General features: G+C 45.7%; 1 protein-coding gene across 2 annotated transcripts in view; it reads right to left on the reverse strand.

Moving 5' to 3' along the window:
• The window catches only part of zfyve1 (zinc finger, FYVE domain containing 1), a 248588-nt gene that overhangs the window by 53729 nt on the left and 173761 nt on the right, over positions 1–21098 (reverse strand). For both annotated transcript variants that reach the window (XM_072487933.1, XM_072487926.1), the window contains exon 7: positions 18086–18203. In XM_072487933.1, the coding sequence (XP_072344034.1) occupies positions 18086–18203 (118 nt within the window). The remainder of the gene's footprint in view (positions 1–18085; positions 18204–21098) is intronic.

The raw sequence follows: 21098 nt of genomic DNA on the forward strand, positions 1-21098 counted from the left end.
AACAACTTAACACAGTCTACAAATATTACAAATCTTACAACTTGTCGTATTGCGCCAGGACTTGATTCATCAACTAAGCTTCCCCCAAACCTGGCGTAGTTCGACAGGTTAAGATCCTTAAATTATAGTTTCCTTTAAACCCCAGCTGGAAAGACGCGACTGAGTCCCGCTGAAATTTTATACGGAAGACCTTTGCGTACTCCTTGGGAACAAGGGAACCATAAGGAAGTACAGTTTCACCACATGACCACTGAAATGGCCAACTATGTGATGGCCTTGACTAAAATACTAAAAGGCCTCCATTCACGGGTACGAGCTGCTTATGAGGAGATACCTCCCTTGTCCAGTTCTGTCACTATTAATCCGGGGGAGTATAGAACATAGAACGATACAGCGCAGTACAGGCCCTTCGGCCCACGATGTTGCACCGAAACAAAAGCCATCTAACCTACACTATGCCTTATCATCCATATGCTTATCCAATAAACTTTTAAATGCCCTCAATGTTGGCGAGTTCACTACTGTAGCAGGTAGGGCATTCCACGGCCTCACTACTCTTTGCGTAAAGAACCTACCTCTGACCTCTGTCCTATATCTATTACCCCTCAGTTTAAAGTTATGTCCCCTCATGCCAGCCATTTCCATCCGCGGGAGAAGGCTCTCACTGTCCACCCTATCTAACCTCCTGATCATTTTGTATGCCTCTATTAAGTCTCCTCTTAACCTTCTTCTCGCCAACGAAAACAACCTCAAGTCCATCAGCCTTTCCTCATAAGATTTTCCCTCCATACCAGGCAACATCGTGGTAAATCTCCTCTGCACCCGCTCCAAAGCCTCCACGTCCTTCCTATAATGCGGTGACCAGAACTGTATGCAATACTCCAAATGCGGAGTATGTTCTGATTCGTAATTGGGTGAGGAAAGGATTAGAACCCCGATGGGAAGGACCACACCAGGTCCTACTGACTACTCCCACTGCTGTAAAAGTGGAAGGCAGAAATGCCTGGATCCACATCCAGCATTTAAGGTTGTAAAAATGCAATGGAGAATAACCCTCTGTTTCAAGCCCTAGGTAATAACTCCGACATCACTTCTAGGATGAGGGCCACACTTATTATCGTAACCCTGCTGGGACTTTTGGAAACTGGAGGAGAGGCAAAGCGAAGAACCTGTGGCCCCAAGGGAAGACGGACTCATCACCTCTGTCGAGGAGACACCTTACAATGCACCAGTCAAGGCCCACGAGAAGGACCTTGGAACGCGACCCCTGCGGACGGATGTTCGGCCTACGTACAACGATGCAATCGGACCATACTCATCAGTGGAGTAACTAAGAGCAACCTACCCTGTCATCCAGTCAACTGTAAAGACTTTACCCTTGGTATGCGTTTACCAAGGGAGGGGAAGGTTGCGGAAAAAAAGGGAATTACGTGTAAACACGTATCTGTCTATGTCATATGTGTACGCAAAGGACATGAATGTTTCTGGTTGCTGGGTATGTACACATATCCCGGCCCATGCTAAGGGAGGGATCCCCCTCAGACCTGTTAAGCTTAACCTGTCAGAAACAGTAGAATGGTATATTTACCAGAATGGTACTCGTCAATCCCCCAGGACTATAAGAATTGCATCTATGGTAAGACACCCAGACGGCGGGGCAGCTTCTAGTTTATTGTTTCTCCCCATATCCCCAAGACCTTGGAAAGAGGGGGGCTATCCAATGAACACCTTTGAGATGTGGTACCAACCAAGTTATAACAGATCCCACCAGCCTCCGTTTCTTACCCTCACTAATACCACCAACATGGGAAGACCACTGGGAGTAATATGTTTAGTAAGGAATGTGGTTAAAGGGATATTTGTAAGTGCTAGTCAATGCAAGCACAGATTTGTGGTGGCCAACATATCCAAGGTCTATCCCGTATATACGTCTCCTCAGTTTTATGGGTGTACACTGGACGTCCTATACGCAAATGGGACAGCTACCTTCAAATACTCCTTGATGGCTGAAGGGTTTGATGTGGAAAAACTCACTTCGTACAATGGGACATATTTTATTTGTGGCCACAAGGCATATCCTTGGCTGCCAGAGAATTGGACGGGATCCTGTTATCTGGGGTATGTAGCACCCTTTATACACCACCTCGCCAATTTAGGCGACCATTACCAAATGATGAAGCGACAAAAGAGAGAAATAACCAAAACGCAACGATACTTTGGGATCCTGCTTCCCCCAATCGGGGTAGCTCTTGCAATGAAGGAAATAAGGAAGATAGCAAAAATCCTGGAGGAGGTAGCAAACGACACCACTGAAGCATTGACTGAGATAAATAATGAAATGGTGGCAATAAGAACCGTAGCCCTACAAAACCGAATGGTCCTCGATTACCTCCTTGCAAACAAAGGTGGGACTTGTGCCATGATCGGTTCGGAATGTTGCACCTACATCCCCGATAGTTCGGAGAACATCACTCACCTCGTGGATCATATCCACAAAGAGGGTAAGAAACTGCATGAAACATCAAGGGATGGGTGGTTAGATTGGTTATTTGCCGGATCATGGGGGTCTTACCTGTGCATGGATTGATAATCCTGGTAGTTGTAATACATGTAATAATTATGTTTAGCTTCCCAATGAAATGCTTGTGTAAAAGTGTCAGTGCAGCAGTAATTTCTCAACAGTTAATGCAGCAACATGGAGTGCGCCTTGAAGAGTTAATGGATGTGAAAGAAAGTGCAGAGGAACGTAAGAAAATGATAGAAGTACAGATAGAATGGGAGAGACTGAGATGATTGGCTATGGATTAGAAGTTATCATGAAATGATAAAAGGGGGGAATGAGAATATGGCTCAAGCTATAGAATGTCAAACAGAGTTTTAGTCTGGATCGAGAATCAAGCTTGATGGGAAAATGAAATGTCAAAGAGAACTTTTGGTCGAATGGAATTTATGTTATCTCTTATGTTTTTGTGCTAGACAGTTGCAGTAACAAAACACGGCCTTGGGAATCGTTTCTAATTCTACAGATAACTATATTTTAGCTGAGAGCCACAGAATGCTGTATTTCTCAGGCCTCCTCTAAAGGGGCTGTCCTTGGGAAGGAAACATTGTCATATTATTATATAAGTAATTGTCTGCTGTATTAACTTTGACTTGCATCTGTAGACACTCTGATGTACAGTGCTCAAGTCCCGGCCGTGAATAAACGTACGTTGAAGTAACTTGGTGTTCGATTGATCATTTCATCCGGACTGAAAAGAAACTAATTCACAATTCGACCCTGTCCGATTGTATGGCCAAGGAAACTTACTTGGGCCTTTCCAAATTCACTTTTCACCAAACCCGCCTCCTGAAGTCGATTGAATAACTCCATCAGATGTTTCAAATGTTCTGTCCATGTCTGGCTGAAAATTACCAGACCGCACAATTGGGTGATCCTGAAACAACTTTGTTAGTGTTGCCAACTTTAATAAGGCTCTATTTATGATATGATGTTATGTCCCAACAGCGTCGCCAATACTGTGGGTATGTCTATTTGTCTCGGTGAACCACAAGTCTTTCCCTTATCGGTCAAATGACCATACAACCAGTTGGTCAGTTCAAAACATGGTTTATTTACATACACCAGGATTACTTCGACATGCAAACACAATATACTACTAGTTAAACTACACCTATCAGCTACAATAATCTATACTTAACTTCAGGATGACCGGCACCGTGCAGACAGATAAGGCCTTTATCTTGATCTCACGTGGCTGGTCCGAAGAAGTGGCTCTGTCTCTGCTGGGCTCATCCGTCAGGTAGTGATCGTTGGTCTTGAACTTGGCTGTCTGATCATTATGCTGCAGTTGGTGTGGGCACAGGCCGATCCCAAAAGAGGCTGAACACATGGCGGGGTCCCTTTTTAGCCCTCTGGAATTTCGCGCTCTTTGGGGCGGTCCTTAATCTTGGACCCAAAACTTCGACAGGGTTTGATCACTGCCTTCGATTTTGGCCAATAAAGGGGCGGGTGCCTTGGTGGCTGGGCGGGTCCTTAGCGGTCATTGACCTTGGCGGGTTGGGCTATCTCAGTGAAGGGAGTGGCGCCGATCAGTTTGTGTCTGTATCGGTTTATTGAGTGCAGTCCTATTGTTCTGGGGAAATGGGCCATTAGAATGCAAACGAGCGGGGGGTGGGGGGGGGGAGCTGTGTATCTGTCTGAGTCCTGGGTTGGCCACAATTCGCATGGTCCTTTGCAGGTGGCCATCTCAGATGGCTACATCAGTTAACCGTTGAAATGTGGCTGGGGTGTTTTTCATGCCAAATGGCATAACTTTGAATTGGTATATACCATCTGGAGTCACAAAAGTTGAAATCTCCTTTGCCCTTTCGGATAAAGGTACCTGCCAGTAACCTTTAAGTAAATCCAGTTTGGAAATAAAAGCTGATTGTCCCACTTTCTCAATGCAATCCTCCAAAGGTGGGATAGGATAAGAGTCCATTCTTGTAACTGCATTAACCTTTCTCTGGTCCACACACAACCGTTGGGTACTGTCTGGTTTTGGTACCATCACTATGGGTGAGCTCCATTGGTTGTCACCCACTTCAATTATGCTATTTTTAAGCATACACTCAATCTCTTTGTTAACCTGTGCCAATTTTAAAGGGTTAAGTCTATATGGATGTTGCTTGATTCCAACAGCATTTCCCACATCTACATCATGTATAGCCATTTTGGTACCTGCCAATTTATCTCTACAAACTTAGCCATGTGATATCAACAACTCTTTCAGGTCAGTCCGTTTTTCCTTTGGAAGGTAATTCAACAATTTATCCTAATTTTTAAGAACATCCTCGTTTTCCAATTTAATTTGAGGTATGTCAAATTCAGTCATCTGGATTTGATTCGTCACTTTGAGTTAGAATCATTAAACCCTCCTCCTTTTTCTCTCCTTCCCTTTCAAAGTACCTTTTAAGCATATTCCCATGACACAATCGGGTGAGTTTTCCGTCTATCTGGCGTTTTTACCACATAATTCACCCACTTAATTTCCTTTCAATCTGATAACGTCCACAAAACCTTGCTTTCCAAGGTTCACCTACCACTGGTAACAATACTAAAACTTTATCTCCACTGGCAAAACTACGAACTTTGGATTTCTTGTCCGCTACCCGTTTCATCACATGTTGTGCAACTTTCAAATGCTGTTGAGCCAATTCATCTGCTCCATTTAATCGTTCCCTAAAATTTGACATGTAATCCAATAATGTAATTTCCGATTTCTCAGTCACCAATTTTTCCTGAATTTGGTTGACTCATTAGGTGCGTCCCTAATTGCAAACAGTACGAATGGAATTCTTTTATCCCAATCCTCTGGATAATCTTGATAATAAGCCCTCAACATTGTCTTTAATATCTGATGCCACCTTTCTAACACTCCCTGCGATTCTGGATGGTACACAGTTGATTTAAATTGTTCTATTCCTAAGCTATCTCAAGGTAAAATTTGATCCTTGATCCGATTGTATTTCTATGGCTAGTCCCTATCTAGTAAAGAATTTAGGTAACTCCTCCACAATCGTTTTAGCTGTAATATTACATACTGGAATGGCCTCTGGAAACCAAGAAGACACATCCATTATAGTCAAAAGATATTGATTCCCACTTTTCATTTTAGGAAGCGGTCCTACGCAATCAATTAGGACCCTTGAAAAAGGTTCCTCAAATGCTGGAATGGGTATTAAGGGCGCTGGTTTTATCACTGCTTGAGGTTTCCCTATCACTTGACATGTTTGACAAAGTTTAACTACACCTTTATGTAGTCCAGGCCAATAAAAATGTTTTTGTATTTTAGCTTGAGTTTTCCTTATTCCCAAATGACCTCCTACTGCTACCTCATGTGCAACTCGCAACATCTCCTTTCTATATCCTACCGGCAATACTACTTGATGAACTTCTGCACACTTTTCATCCGCCTGCATATGTAAAGGTCTCCATTTTCTTATCCAGACCTCACTTTTACAGGAATAACACTCTGGTATCTACTCAGATTCCCCTTCCGTGTATGCTTTCTGATACATCCGTTTTATTTCTACATCTTTCTGCTGTAACTCCGCCAATTTTCCTGAACTAAAAATATCAGCCTCACCCTCCACCTGTTCTTGTTCTTTTTCAACCATCTGATTAAAAATAGTTTCTGATAATTGCACTTCAAATTCATTGTTTGATTTCTCTTCGTCTTAACCTGTCACTTTGCGACCTTGTTACTACAAAATCTGGAAAAATCCCAGAATATCCGTCCTTCAACACATCAGTTGTCTGATTTTCCACTGGCCTATCAACCACAGTAGGCATCACTCCCACCTGTGATCCAGCTATATCATTACCCAAGATAAAACTGTATTCCTGGACAAGATAGTTTCTCTATTACTCCTACTACCACTTCACCACTCTTCACTGGACTTTCCAACCTTACCTTATATAATGGAACACTACTCCTCTCACCCTGAATTCCACATATTACCACATTTTCTGGCAACATTCTTCCCAGACTACATAACTCCTCATCTCTTACCATTAAAGATTGACTAGCTTCCGTATCTCTTAGAATTGTGACTTCTTTACCTGATCCTCCTGATACACATGAGTAAACTTTACCCACACAAGTAAATTCTTTAAAGTCATCTGTCACCTTCTTATTAATCATCTCTTGATCAGGCTGTACAATCTTTTGCACCTCCTTCGCTTCACTTGGGCTTTCCTTTGCCACTTTAACAAACCCCACTGTCCTATCCTGTTTTACCACATCAGCCTTCCAAGTGCACTAGTTCATATACACCTAAGATGGATTTTTTCACCACCTCATACGTCCCAGATACCTCCTCAGTAGTGATGCAAACACTTCACTAGCCCTACCGATCAGCTTTGTTTGAATCAGTAATACCCATATGAACTGTGGCTATTCCATTTGTTTAGCTACCTTCTCATGAAACCTTGGCAATGCTTGGACATATTTAAATAGAACCCCACCAAGCCTTCGACTATGACACTCTTTTGCACTATTCTCATCACTATCATCCAACTGTACTTTTCCAAAGTCCACCAATTTTAACTGACTGTCATGTTTCATGGCCATTTTCTGAAGTTCAACTCTCTCTCTTTATCCTTTTCCCTGATCTGTACCTCCCTTTCTCTTTCTTTTTGTTCTGCTGGGGCTATTCTTTCTTCTCTTTCCTTTTCTTTTCCTCACTCTCTCTTTCGTATTCAAGCTGCTTTAAATCTTTCTCATGTTCCATTTGTTTAAGTTGTAACTGAATTTTTGCCATTTCCAATGAGTCAAACTGTATCTCAGGCAACTTTAAATGCTTAGCCACAGCCATAATTACCTCATCGTTTCGCATTTTGTCAGGTAATGTTAACTGCAATGTTTTTGTCAAATCTAACAGTCTGCTTTTAGTCTCTGTCCGTAAGGTACTGCGAGTGACCGTCTCCACCCCCAAAAACTTCTGAGCCTCTGAAAGAGCCATTGTCCACAACACACTCCCCATTTAAACTAGAATGCCACACCTGAAAAGCAACCACAATATGCTCACCCCTCACTGTCTTTAAGTTCACTAAGCCAATCCAATAGATAGACTTTAATCCCGGACGAGACCCAAATTTGTTATGCGCTAGGGTTTAGAGAACCCCAAAGTGTATCATGGTGTTCACCTGACCCACAACTTTTACTGGATTGTGGTATGGGGAGAACACGGCCCACTCTACAGGGGCCGTGCAGAAATGGAAAAGTATTTTTTAAAGCAGAACAATGTTTATTCTATGAACTCAAGTTAACCTTTTTAAAACATAGTGAACATCTTAGCAACCATTAATTCAAATACAACCCCCAAAGAATACAATACTAAGTAATCCTTAATAATTTACCAAACAACATCCAGAAGACAAAAGAAACACCTTTTAACATAAGCACAACAGGTTTACATTCACTACTGAAAACATTTATAATTCTGAATTCACCAAATGATCACGAGATAGTCTTTTCATGGCAGAGAGAACAGCAGTACGCCTGCTCTGTCTGGCTTGAGCTCCAACACTAAAATGAAACCAAAATAACACACACACCCAAGTTTCTCTCAAAGTGAAACTCAAAAGCAGAGCCAGAGCTCAGTTCCGCCCACACTCTGACATCACTGCAATAACATAAGCAGCCAAACATTTCTTAAAGTGACATCCTCTTGACAAAATCCCAAACTGGGTAGGAGCCGAGGGTGATGATTGCAAAGCTGCACCGATTCCAGGACCGGGATAAAATCCTGAGGTGGACCTGACAGACGAAGTCATGCTTTGTGGGAAGGGCACAGAATCAGGGTCTACCAGGACATTGGGGCAGAGACCTGGCAAAAAAGAGGGCCGAATTCAGCAGAGTGAAATCAGCGCTCTACAAGAAAAGTGTGCGATTCGGCATGGTATTCCCGGCCAGTCTCTGGGTGACATAGCAGGGGAAGGAACATTGCTTCGGCACCCTGGCGGAGGCCGATGAGTTTGTAAAACGAACAACCTGGAGGGAGAGCAGATGCAGCAGCTTTGAAAGTGACAGGGCCAGAGGAAGAAAGTGAGTGGAGGACAGACCGAAAACAAAGACTATAATATGGACTATGTTTTTGCGTGGGACTGTGCTGCCTCATTTTCGTGTTTGTCTCTTTTCTCAGTTTGAAGAGGGTAAACAGGGAAAGGGGAGCGAGTGAGGGGAAGCAGGCAAGGGGGTGAGGCAGGGCGTGGAGATGGGGAGGTAAAACAGGGCCAGGGCTAGACCAGCACTGGGAGGGGAGGCACCGTACTAGCGAGGAGGGCTAGCACGGGAAACCAGGCAGTAAGGGAGAACGTGGAGCACCTCTCAGGGAGAGGGAGCATCTGGCCAAAGGTGGGTGGGGGGGAACGGAGACGGGGAGGACGTGCAGAACAGAAAGGGAACAAAAAGACAGATACGGCTAGGCAACGAGACAGACATAGGCTCGGCATGTATGGAGCAGGGCGAGGAACCAAAATGCAAGCATCCACTCGGGAGGGCCCCTGAGAAAAGGGAGACCCTGGAGTGCAGGGGCGCATCCACGTGGCGGACACATAGTTGGCGGCCATGTTGGGTGCCCCCTGGACAAAGGGAAACCCTGGAGCGCAGGTACCCGACCTCATGGTGAGAGCGGCAACCGCAGCCATTTTGGACGGCCCCCTTACGAAGGGAAACTCCGGAGTGCAGTGGCACGTCCACCATGTATGGTTGATCCTGCAGGGCCGGGGGGTCAGAAACCCCCCCATCAGGATTATTACGTAAGGGGGCTTAACGGCCCGGTGAAAAGATCCAGAGTCTTTGCCCACCTCAGACGCCTGAAGGCCGACACAGTTTACCTACAGGAGACACACTGAGGGAGTAGGACCGACTGCTGGTAAGGAAGAGCAGGGTGGGACAGATGTACCATTCATGCTTTGGGGCGAGGGCTAGGGGAGAAACTACACTGATCAGCAAGAGGACGAGATTTACGGAGACCAAGACAGTTACGGACCCAGCGGGACGGTACTTCATGGTCAGCGGTGCCCTGGATGGGGCACCCGTCATACTGGTAAATGTGTACGCTCCCAACTGGGACGACACTGAATTTATAAAAAAGACTATGGCAGAAATGCCCGACATTGACACACACCGACTGATTATGGGGGGGGGGGGCGACTTTAACTGCATACAGGACCCACTGACCAATCGATCAAACCCCAGAACGGGGAGAAAAACAGGCATGGCTAGTTGAGAATATTCATGGAGCAGGTGGACCCATGGAGGTTCCTACACCTGGGAGAAAAGGAGTTTGCGTTCTTTTTGGCGGTACACAGGGTATACACCCGCATCGACCTCTTTGCAGTGGGAAAATCGGTGCTTCCAGGAATGATAGGAGCGGAATATTCCACGATCGTCATCTCCGACCACGCTCCACATTACATGGATGAGAGGTTGGAGACGGGCCATGCCCAGCGCCCCACACACTCCGAGGCCCTGACCGTAGAGCTGCTGGCGGAGAGGAAAAATGTACAAATGGACTTTAACCTGCTATCCGCCAGGAAAGCAGTGCACCAACTCCGCCAAACACGGGATAACTTCTATGAACACGAGGACAAGGCTGGTTGCCTACTGGCTCATCAGCTGAGAAAGCAGGCAGCCACGAAGGAAATAGCGCAGGTAAAGGATAGCAGAGGCAGACTGGTAACAGAACCAAGAGGTCAATCAAGCATTTGAGGCCTTCTACCGAGGACTGTACACCTCCGAGCCCCCTGATGGGGACACGGGGTGAAAAAGTTCCTTGACGGACTGGAACTACCAGTCGTGGGGGAATACAGACGGAGGGGGCTGGAAGCACCAATAGATCTGGGGGAAATCATGGAGACCATCAGCTCCATGCAGGCGGGGAAGAAACCGGACAGGCTTCTATAAAGAATTTGCACCAACCCTGGCCCCACACCTAAGGAGCATGTTCGCAGACTCGCTGGCAAGGGGCGCTTTGCCTCCCCTCCCACGTTAGCGCAGGCCACAATCTCACTGATACCCAAAAAGGATAAAGACCCGACGGAACGTGGATCATAAAGACCCATTTCGCTGCTGAAAATACTCGCAATGGTCTTGGCCAAAAGGCTGGAAAGCTGCGAATCACAGGTGGTCGCAGAGAACCAAACGGGCTTTGTCAAAGGTAGGCAACTCACTGCGAACATCAGGCGGCTGTTGAATGTAATAATGACCCCCCCGCCCTGGGGAGAGAACATCAGAGGTGATCGTCTCCCTGGATGCAGAAAAGGCCTTCGACAGAGTCGAATGGACGACAGAGTCGAATGGAAGTACCTCCTCGAGGTACTGGAACGGTTTGGGCGAGGAACGGGATTCACCACCTGGGTGATACTCCTGTACAACGCTCCCAAGGTGAGCATTCAAACTAACACCACCAGCTCTGAATACTTCCAGCTACAAAGAGGCACAAGGCAAGGATGCTCGTTGTTCCCACTCTTGTTTGCGCTAGCAATCGAACCCCTGGCAGGACGCGAAAAGCTGGAAGAGCATCCAGAGAGGAAACAAAGAGCATAGAGTCTCACTCTATGCGGATGACCAGGTCCTGTATGTCTCAAAGCCGCAGGAAGGACTGAAGGCAATCATGCAGATCCTGAAAGAGTTTGGAACCTTCTCGAGTTAGAAACTCAACCTGGGCAAAAGTGAGGCATTTCCAGTGAACCCAAGCGGGGCAGGACAGAGCTGGAGAGGCTCCCTTTTACAACAGCCCATAACAGATTCCGATACCTGGGGTTCCAAATAGCCAGAGACTGGACACAGATCCACAAATGGAACCTGACCAGCCTGGTGGAGGAAGTTAAAAAGGAAGTTAAATAGTTCTAGGGATGTAGAGGAAAGGATGGCGAAGATGATTCTGGATAAGAGCGAAAGTAACAGGGTAGTTATTATGGGAGACTTTCACTTTCTAAATATTCACTGGAAAAGATATAGTTCGAGTACATTAGATGGGTCGTTTTTTGTACAATGTGTGCAGGAGGGTTTCCTGACACAATATGTTGACAGGCCAACAAGAGGCGAGGCAACATTGGATTTGGTTTTGGGTACTGAACCAGGCCAGGTGTTAGATTTGGAGGTAGGTGAGCACTTTGGGGACAGTGATCACAATTCGGTGACGTTTACGTTAGTGATGGAAAGGGATAAGTATACCCCGCAGAGCAAGAGTTATAGCTGGGGGAAGGGCAATTATGATGCCATTAGACATGACTTGGGAGGGGTAGGTTGGAGAAGTAGGCTGCAAGTGTTGGGCACACTGGATATGTGGAGCTTGTTCAAGGAACAGCTACTGCGTGTTCTTGATAAGTACGTACCGGTCAGGCAGGGTGGAAGGCGTCGAGCGAGGGAACCGTGGTTTACCAAAGAAGTGGAAACCCTTGTTAAGAGGAAGAAGGAGGCCTATGTGAAGATGAGGTGTGAAGTTTCAGTTGGGGCGCTTGATAGTTACAAGGCAGCGAGGAAGGATCTAAAGAGAGAACTAAGACGAGCAAGGAGGGGACATGAGAAGTATTTGGCAGGTAGGATCAAGGAAAACCCAAAAGCTTTCTATAGGTATGTCAGGAATAAGCGAATGACTAGGGTAAGAGTAGGGCCAGTCAAGGACAGGGATGGGAAGTTGTGTGTGGAGTCTAAAGAGATAGGCGAGATACTGAATGAATATTTTTCGTCAGTATTCACTCAGGAAAAAGAGAATGTTGTGGAGGAGAATGCGGAGACACAGGCTATTAGAATAGATGGCATTGAGGTACGTAGGGAAGAGGTGTTGGCAATTCTGGACAGGCTGAAAATAGATAAGTCCCCGGGGCCTGATGGGATTTATCCTAGGGTTCTCTGGGAAGCCAGGGAAGAGATTGCTGAGCCTTTGGCTTTGATTTTTATGTCATCATTGGCTACAGGATTAGTGCCAGAGGACTGGAGGATAGCAAATGTGGTCCCTTTGTTCAAGAGGGGGAGTAGAGACAACCCCGGCAACTATAGACCGGTGAGCCTGTTGTGGGTAAAGTCTTGGAGGGGATTATAAGAGACAAGATGTATAATCATCTAGATAGGAATAATATGATTAGGGATAGTCAGCATGGCTTTGTGAAGGGTAGGTCATGCCTCACAAACCTTATCGAGTTCTTTGAGAAGGTGACTGAACAGGTAGACGAGGGTAGAGCAGTTGATGTGGTGTATATGGATTTCAGTAAAGCGTTTGATAAGGTTCCCCACGGTAGGCTATTGCAGAAAATACGGAGGCTGGGGATTGAGGGTGATTTAGAGACGTGGATCAGAAATTGGCTAGCTGAAAGAAGACAGAGGGTGGTGGTTGATGGGAAATGTTCAGAATGGAGTTCAGAATGGAGGGCAGCACGGTAGCATTGTGGATAGCACAATTGCTTCACAGCTCTAGGGTCCCAGGTTCGATTCCGGCTTGGGTCACTGTCTGTGCAGAGTCTGCTCATCCTCCCCGTGTGTGCGTGGGTTTCCTCCGGGTGCTCTGGTTTAGGTGTGCAGGTTAGGTGGATTGGCCATGATAAATTGCCCTCAGTGTCCAAAGTTGGTGTTGGGTGGGGTTGATGGGTTGTGGGGATAGGGTGGAGGTGTTGACCTTGGGTGGGCTGCTCTTTCCAAGAGCCGGTGCAGACTCGATGGGCCAAATGGCCTCCTTCTGCACTGTAAATTCTATGATTTATAAGTGGCGTACCACAAGGATCTGTTCTGGGGCCGTTGCTGTTTGTCATTTTTATAAATGACCTAGAGGAGGGCGCAGAAGGGTGGGTGAGTAAATTTGCAGACGACACTAAAGTCGGTGGTGTTGTTGACAGTGCGGAAGGATGTAGCAGGTTACGGAGGGACATAGATAAGCTGCAGAGCTGGGCTGAGAGGTGGCAAATGGAGTTTAATGTAGAGAAGTGTGAGGTGATTCACTTTGGAAGGAATAACAGGAATGCGGAATATTTGGCTAATGGTAAAATTCTTGGAAGTGTGGGTGAGCAGAGGGATCTCGGTGTCCATGTACACAGATCCCTGAAAGTTGCCACCCAGGTTGATAGGGTTGTGAAGAAGGCCTATGGAGTGTTGGCCTTTATTGGCAGAGGGATTGAGTTCCGGAGTCATGAGGTCATGTTGCAGCTGTACAAAACTCTGGTACGGCTGCATTTGGAGTATTGCGTACAGTTCTGGTCACCTCATTATAGGAAGGACGTGGAAGCTTTGGAACGGGTGCAGAGGAGATTTACCAGAATGTTGCCTGGTATGGAGGGAAAATCTTATGAGGAAAGGCTGATGGACTTGAGGTTGTTTTCGTTAGAGAGAAGAAGGTTAAGAGGAGACTTAATAGAGGCATACAAAATATTAGGGGGTTAGATAGGGTGGACAGTGAGAGCCTTCTCCCGTGGATGGAAATGGCTAGCACAAGGGGACATAGTCTTAAACTGAGGGGTACTAGATATAGGACAGAGGTCAGAGGTAGGTTCTTTACGCAAAGTGTGGTGAGGCCGTGGAATGCCCTACCTGCTACAGTAGTGAACTCGCCAACATTGAGGGCATTTAAAAGTTTATTGGATAAGCATATGGATGATAATGGCATAGTGTAGGTTAGATGGCTTTTGTTTTTTGACTTCCCATGGCGGTGCAACATCGTGGGCCGAAGGGCCTGTACTGCGCTGTATCGTTCTATGTTCTCAGGGAAGGAAAAGACAAACCTTTCCGTAAAGTACAGTGAATCAACACGACCAACAATGTACATAACTGTTTATAAATTTTGATAATGCCAATAAAAAGATTTGTTTTAAAAAGTAATCATTGAATTTGAAACAATCACTATTCTCAGGCTACTCAGCAACCATTCAAAAGTATACTCGTCAAACAGAATGGTTAAACTGCATGAATAATCGCTTCTCTGCCTTTTGGCTTCATCAAGAATCAGATCAAGCCCAAGATGAGGTGTAATGCCTTTTCTTGTCAGCTTGGATCTTGTGTGTCTCCTTGCAGAGACCATGAATTGGGTTCAATTTGAATTAGTTTGGAGCAAGCAACGAGATGGATTAAGGGTTTGCTCTGTCCACTCTGCGCATTGGCTTTGTAACTTTAAGGATGGAATTTTAAAAAATTAAAACTGCATGGACAGTCTAAGATTATTATTTTATTCTCCTTCAAACAGACAGAAATTGAAGTATCATCTTTTCCTCCCACTTTGCTCAATAACCTCTTCCTCATCTGAAGATGTTGACTCTTGGTTACGGTATGGTTCAACAAAAGCCTATTGCCCAGCAGCTAGGTTAAGTCATCATATCAACAGGTTTCAACGAGACAGGGAAAGAGAAGGTATTTAGGAGTTAAAAGTACTTTCTCAGTCTAGACAAAAGGTAATATCTATAAATGATTTGGAGGAAAATGTAACTGGTCTGATTAGTGAGTTTGCGGACGGCACAAAGGTTGGTGGAATTGCGGATAGCGATGAGGACAGTCAGAGGATATAACAGGATGCAGATCGGTTGAAGACTTGGGCGGAGATATGGCAGATGGAATTTAATCCAGACAAATGCATTTTGGAAGGTCTAATACACGTGGAAAATATACAGTAAATGTCAGAACCCTTCAGAGTATTGATGGGCAGAAGGATCCGTTTGTACAGGTCCACAGATCACAGAAAGTGGCAACGCATGTGGAGAAGGTAGTTAAGAAGGCATACGGCATGCTTGCCTTCCTTGGTCAGGGCATTGAGTATTAAAATTTGCAAGTCATGCTGCAATTGTATAGAACCTTAGTTAGGCCACACTTGGAATAAAGTGTTTAATTCTGGTTGCCGTACTACAAGGATGTGGAGGCTTTGGGGAAGGTACAGAAGAGGTTTACCAGGATGTGGCCTGGTATGGAGGACATTAGCTATGAGAGGTTGGAGAAATTCGGTTTGTTCTCACTGGAATGACGGAGGTTGAGGGGCGACCTGATAGAAATCTACAAAATCATGAGGGGCATGGACAGAGTGGATAGAATCTTAGAATTTACAGTGCAGAAAGATAGTCAAAAGCTTTTTCCCTGGGTGTAAGAGTCAATTACTAGTGAGACATAGGTTTAAAGTGCAAGATGTGCGAGGGAAGTTTTTTATTTTATTTTTTACACAGAATTCGCTGCCGGATGAGGCGATGGAAACAGGTACAATAGTGATGTTTATGGGGTGCCTTGACAAATACATGAATAGGATGGGAATAGAGGAATATGGACCCCGGAAGTATAGAAGGTTTTAGGTCAGCCAGGCAGCACGGTTGGCGCAGGCTTAGTGGGCCGAAGGGCTGTACTTTTCTTTGTAGCTTGTGGGTTTGGTACTCGTACCACTGTTCTCACCAATTACATAAATAATGGGTTGGATTCTCTGTTTCAGAGACTACGTGTTGACGGCGGGACAGAATCGGTGGACTTCTACAACAGCAAAATTGGAACCGGTCCTGGAGCAGTTTTGTAACCGTTAACGGGCTAGTACCGACACTTGCGATTCCAATGAAAAACGGTGTAAAATTTGCCAGGGTCAGGATTGGCACTCGAAAGACTGACAGGCTGCAGCCGCAAATCAGCACTCCACTCCCCACACACTCATTCCAACCAACAAAATGGCATTGGTTGCGCTGGAGTGTGCCCATCCCGTTGATGGGTCAGCTGGGGCCAGATACCTAGGGGGCGTGGACTGGAGGTACACCTATACAGCCCGTGGCACTAAGTTCACATTGGGAAGTCAGTGGCATGCGAAGCTGCATGGCAATGGTGTTCTGTGCCCGTCCACCTCGACCCCATGGTCCACCTCTTGGCCCAACCCCCTCGATACTCCCCCGGCGCTGGTAGAAGCCCCCCGGCCAGCGGCACAACTGTCCGCACATTCTAGCGATGTTGGACACTTTCCGTACCCCCTCTCTTCCCTCAGCAGCCCTGGTGCCTGTTTCTTGATTTTTTTTAAACCACAAGTGAAACTTGCCGTCGGTAAGTCCTCCTGGCAGAGGCGGATCATCGCTGGCACCCCAGAGAAGACCGGGTCAGGCCCATTAATGGTCTGCCAACGGTATTTACTATCTGTGCGGAGTAGAATGCATTGACGCCGCTGTCGAGGCATCGGAGCTCGGCATTGTGTCGGCCGCCTGGTGTCGGACACTATTTTCACCTCCAGCGTGATCCTCCACACAATCACGTTTCCCAATTCTGGCTTCGGCCGGCGGAGAATCCCGCCCAATTTGTTTGGACTCAGGAACCAGAATTACAACTTCAACATTTGCGGATGACATCAAATCTGGGTGGAGGGGGAGGGAGGCTGTAATTAATACTGCAGAACGGGTGTGCAACTGACAAATAAATATAGCTAAGTTTAGGGTTGCCAAATCTGCAGAATTGGCCTGGAAGCTCCAGGAGTGGAGGATCCATTTCCAGGTCACTGCTGTGCAACCCTGGAGAAATATCATATGGGCCTTAAAAATATTGTTTTTTTCCCCATTTTCTTTGAACATTAATAGTCATTAATGGCTTAGATCTTCTGGTCTTCGGAGACTGAGCATACAAGACGCATGTCCTGCACACTGAACATCATGGGAAATGTCTGGGAAATTTGAACTTCCAACAGACAATTCTCTTCTCCAAGACACTCTATAAAAAGTCTCCAACTCTGAGTTAAGAGTCATAGGCTTCCAAAACTTCCGATGTACTTACCTGGAAAGTAAATGTTAAACAGACTAAAACTTAGTCCACGTAACTGCAGAACTGATCCCAGAGTCATAAAATTAGCACGCCCCCACCGACTCCACTTTGACAGCCCGGATAGTGCCTCCCCTTGACCTGATCCAACTACCCCTCACTTGTCCCACCTATCCACCTGCCATCCTACCCACCTATCACACCGCCCATTAACTCAGTTTCCTCATCCACCTCACACACCTGCCCAGCCTATCAATTCATGCATTCATCCATTTACTAACATTTGCACTGGATCTTTTCAACGTACTTTATTCAAATTCATGGCAGGTGTCACGGCCTGGCCAGAATTTAGTTTTCATCCCAATTACGCTCATGAAGATCGTGGTGAGTGCATTCTTGAACTTCGGCAGGCCATGTGGTGTAGACACACCCACAGTGCTGTGGGGAGGGGTTTTGATCCATCGACAGTGAAGAAAGTGTGACAAAGTTCGAAGTCAGGGTGGCATGAGGCTTGGAGCGGGACTTGCAGGTGGTGGTGTTCCCATGCACCAGCTTCCCTTGTCCTTCTAGGTGATTGAGGTCGTGGGTTTAAAAGGTGCTATCGAAAGAGCCTTAAGTTTCAACAGTGCAGATGGTAGACAGTGTCATCTACCCCACCCCCACACCACCACGATGATACCGCTGTGATGGAGCTTACCATGACGCTGCACTCTATATTTCTGGAGAGACCGGGTTTGCAAGACTGCTCCAATGTTACTACTCTTGTTCTGCCAATAAAATTAATAAAATCTGGAACGTAAACGGTTGTAATCACATAGTACATACATGAGAAATGGATTTGCATTACTTACTCCAAGCCAAACGTGTTCAATTTCTGTTCTCACCACTGTGTCCACTGGATCCTGGTTTCCAAACCAATATTGTCGACTACGATAAATGATCCCACAAGTTGGGCACTCAATCACATACCTACAAGATATAACACGTTTTTAAACCAATTGAACAATTCTTTAAATCATTTCAATACATTAAAAAAATGTGTATCCAATTCTATTCTTCTACAGAGCGGTTCCCAAATTATACTTTGTGTATCCGCTTCCAGATTGATGAACTACCTACTTACCCCCAGCAGTATCAGATTTGATATTTTAATCCCATTAATCCCCAGGCATTGGGCAAAATGATACACATCGTACAATTTAAACCAATGGCTTAAAAATACTGCTTGCCTCTTATGTGGTAAATGAAATTGTTTGTTCCTGCATAGGCACATAATGTTTGGGGTGATAAATGATGATTTACTGTGTTATCTACAGTTAGAGATGATTAGCACAATGGTTAGCACTGTTGCTTCACAGTGCCAGGGTCCCAGGTTCGACTCTTGGCTTGGGTCACTGTCTGTGTGGAGTCTGCTTGTTCTCCCTGTGTCTGTGGGTTTCCTCCAGGTGCTCTGGTTTCCTCCAAGTCCCAAAAGATGTGCTGTTAGGTAATTTGGACATCCTGAATTCTCCCTCAGTGTGCCGGAACAAGCGCCGGAGTGTGGCGACTAGGAGATTTTCACAGTAACTTCATTGCAGTGTTAATGTAAGCCTACTTGTGACATTAATGAAGATGGTTATTATATCTACTGGTCCCCTTTCCCCTGTTTGTTACACCAACGAATTCAAATACTGTCAAACACAATTGTCAAACACTGTTTACCCCTTACAAAACCACACTGACTCTGCCTGATTGTATTATGATTGGTGGAATCTAAAGAATCCCTACAGTGTAGAAGGCCATTTGGTTCATCAAATTTACACCGCCCCGCTGAAAGAACACCCTACCTAGATCCACTCCTGCGCCCTATCCCCCCAACCCCAACTAACCTGCACATGAAATGAAATGAAAATCGCTTATTGTCACAAGTAGGCTTCAAATGAAGTTACTGTGAAAAGCCCCTTGTCGCCACATTCCGGCGCCTGTTCGGGGAGGCTGGTACGGGAATTGAACCGCGCTGCTGGCCTATCTTGGTCTGCTTTAAAAGCCAGCTATTTAGCCCTGTGCTAAACCAGCCCCTGTCATCTTTGAACACTAAGGGGAAATTTTAGCACGGCCAATCCACTTAACCTGCATATCTTTGGACTGAGAGAGGAAACCGGAGCACCCAAAGGAAACCCACACAGACAGGGGGAGAACGTGCAAATCTCACACAGACAGTCACCCAAAGCAAACCATTGTGCCGCCGCCCTCTGATGGTCAAAATACCTGCCCCTTCCTCTTTTATAACAGATTCTAGCATTTTCCCCAGTGACAACATTAGGCTAACTGGCCTATAGCATCCTGAATTCTGTCTCCTTCCTTTCTTCAATCGATGTGTTACATTTGCTGTTTTCCAATCCGCTGGGATCTTTCCAGAATCAAAGAATTTCAAAAATTACAACAAATGCATCCACTCAACCTGTAAGGGACCAATGCTCACTTTAGCTACTCTTCTCTTTTTATAGACTTGTAGAAGGTTTAAGTGTCTGTTTTCATATTTTTTTTAACAATTTTCTCTCGTCCTCCAATTTCTTTTTTTAAAAGAAATCTTTTGCTGGTTGATAAAATTTTCCCAATCTTCTGCCCCACCATTAATCTTCGCAGCATTCTACTCCTTTTCTTTCAATGTGAAACCACCCTTAAATACCTTAGTTAGTTGCAGACTGTGTGGCAAAATTTGGCTCCAACTCGATTTACAAGTTTTCTGATGACACGGCTGCAGTGAGTCGGATCTCGAACAACAATGAATCGGAGTACAGGAGGGAGATAGGGAACCGAGTGGCATGGTGTAACAACAACAATCTCTCCCTCAACGTCAGCAAAGCTAAGGAGTTTCACAAAGCGAAGTACAATACACACCCATGATTGTATCAATGGTGCAGAGGTGGAGATGGTTGACAGCTTCAAATTCCGAGGTGTGCACATCACCGACAATCTATCCTCGTCAACCCACGTGACGCTACAACCAAGAAAACACAACAGTGCCCATACTTCCTCAGGAAACTAAGGAAATTCGGCATGTCCACATTTACTCTTACCAATTTTTACAGATGCAGCACAGAAAGCATCCAATCTGGTTGCATCACAGCTTGGTGTGGCAACTGCTCGGCCTAAGACCATAAGAAACTAGAATGAGGCGTGAACACAGCCCAGTCCATCATGTGAACCCGCCTCCCATCCATTGACCCTGTCTAGACCTCCCGCTGATTTGGGAAAACGAGAAACATAATCAAAGACCCTCCGACCTGGGTTATTCTCTCTTCCAACCTCTTCCATCGGGCAGGAGATGGTCTGAACTGATTTCTCCATGCATCTTCTCGACTGAGTAGTACTTCATACGATGCTTCCATATGCTTCATACGATGCCTGTGTCTATGTATTTACATTGTGTATCTATCAAATGTCCTATGTTTTTTAAAGCATAGAACGATCTGTCTGAGACTGGACGCAGAACACTGTAGCTTTGTACATGTAACAATGAACCCAAATCCAAATCCAGATGGTGCATTATCTGGGGGGGAAACTTTCTTCCTCAATGGAATCTGTTTTTGATGAGTGTTATGAAGTATCCCCTTAAATGTCTGCCACTACCCAGCAAACTACCCAGTCTTCAGAACAGTGACCACGACACCACACAACCCTGTCATGGCAATCTCTGCAAGACGTGCCAGATCATCGACATGGATACCACTATTACACGTGAGAACACCACCCACCAGGTACGCGGTACATACTCGTGCGACTCGGTCAACGTTGTCTACCTTATACGCTGCAGGAAAGGATGTCCCGAAGCGTGGTACATTGGCGAGACCATGCAGACGCTGCGACAACGAATGAACGGAC

The sequence above is a fragment of the Scyliorhinus torazame genome, chromosome 2 (genome assembly GCF_047496885.1).
Source record: "Scyliorhinus torazame isolate Kashiwa2021f chromosome 2, sScyTor2.1, whole genome shotgun sequence".
Classification (NCBI taxonomy): Eukaryota; Metazoa; Chordata; class Chondrichthyes; order Carcharhiniformes; family Scyliorhinidae; genus Scyliorhinus; species Scyliorhinus torazame.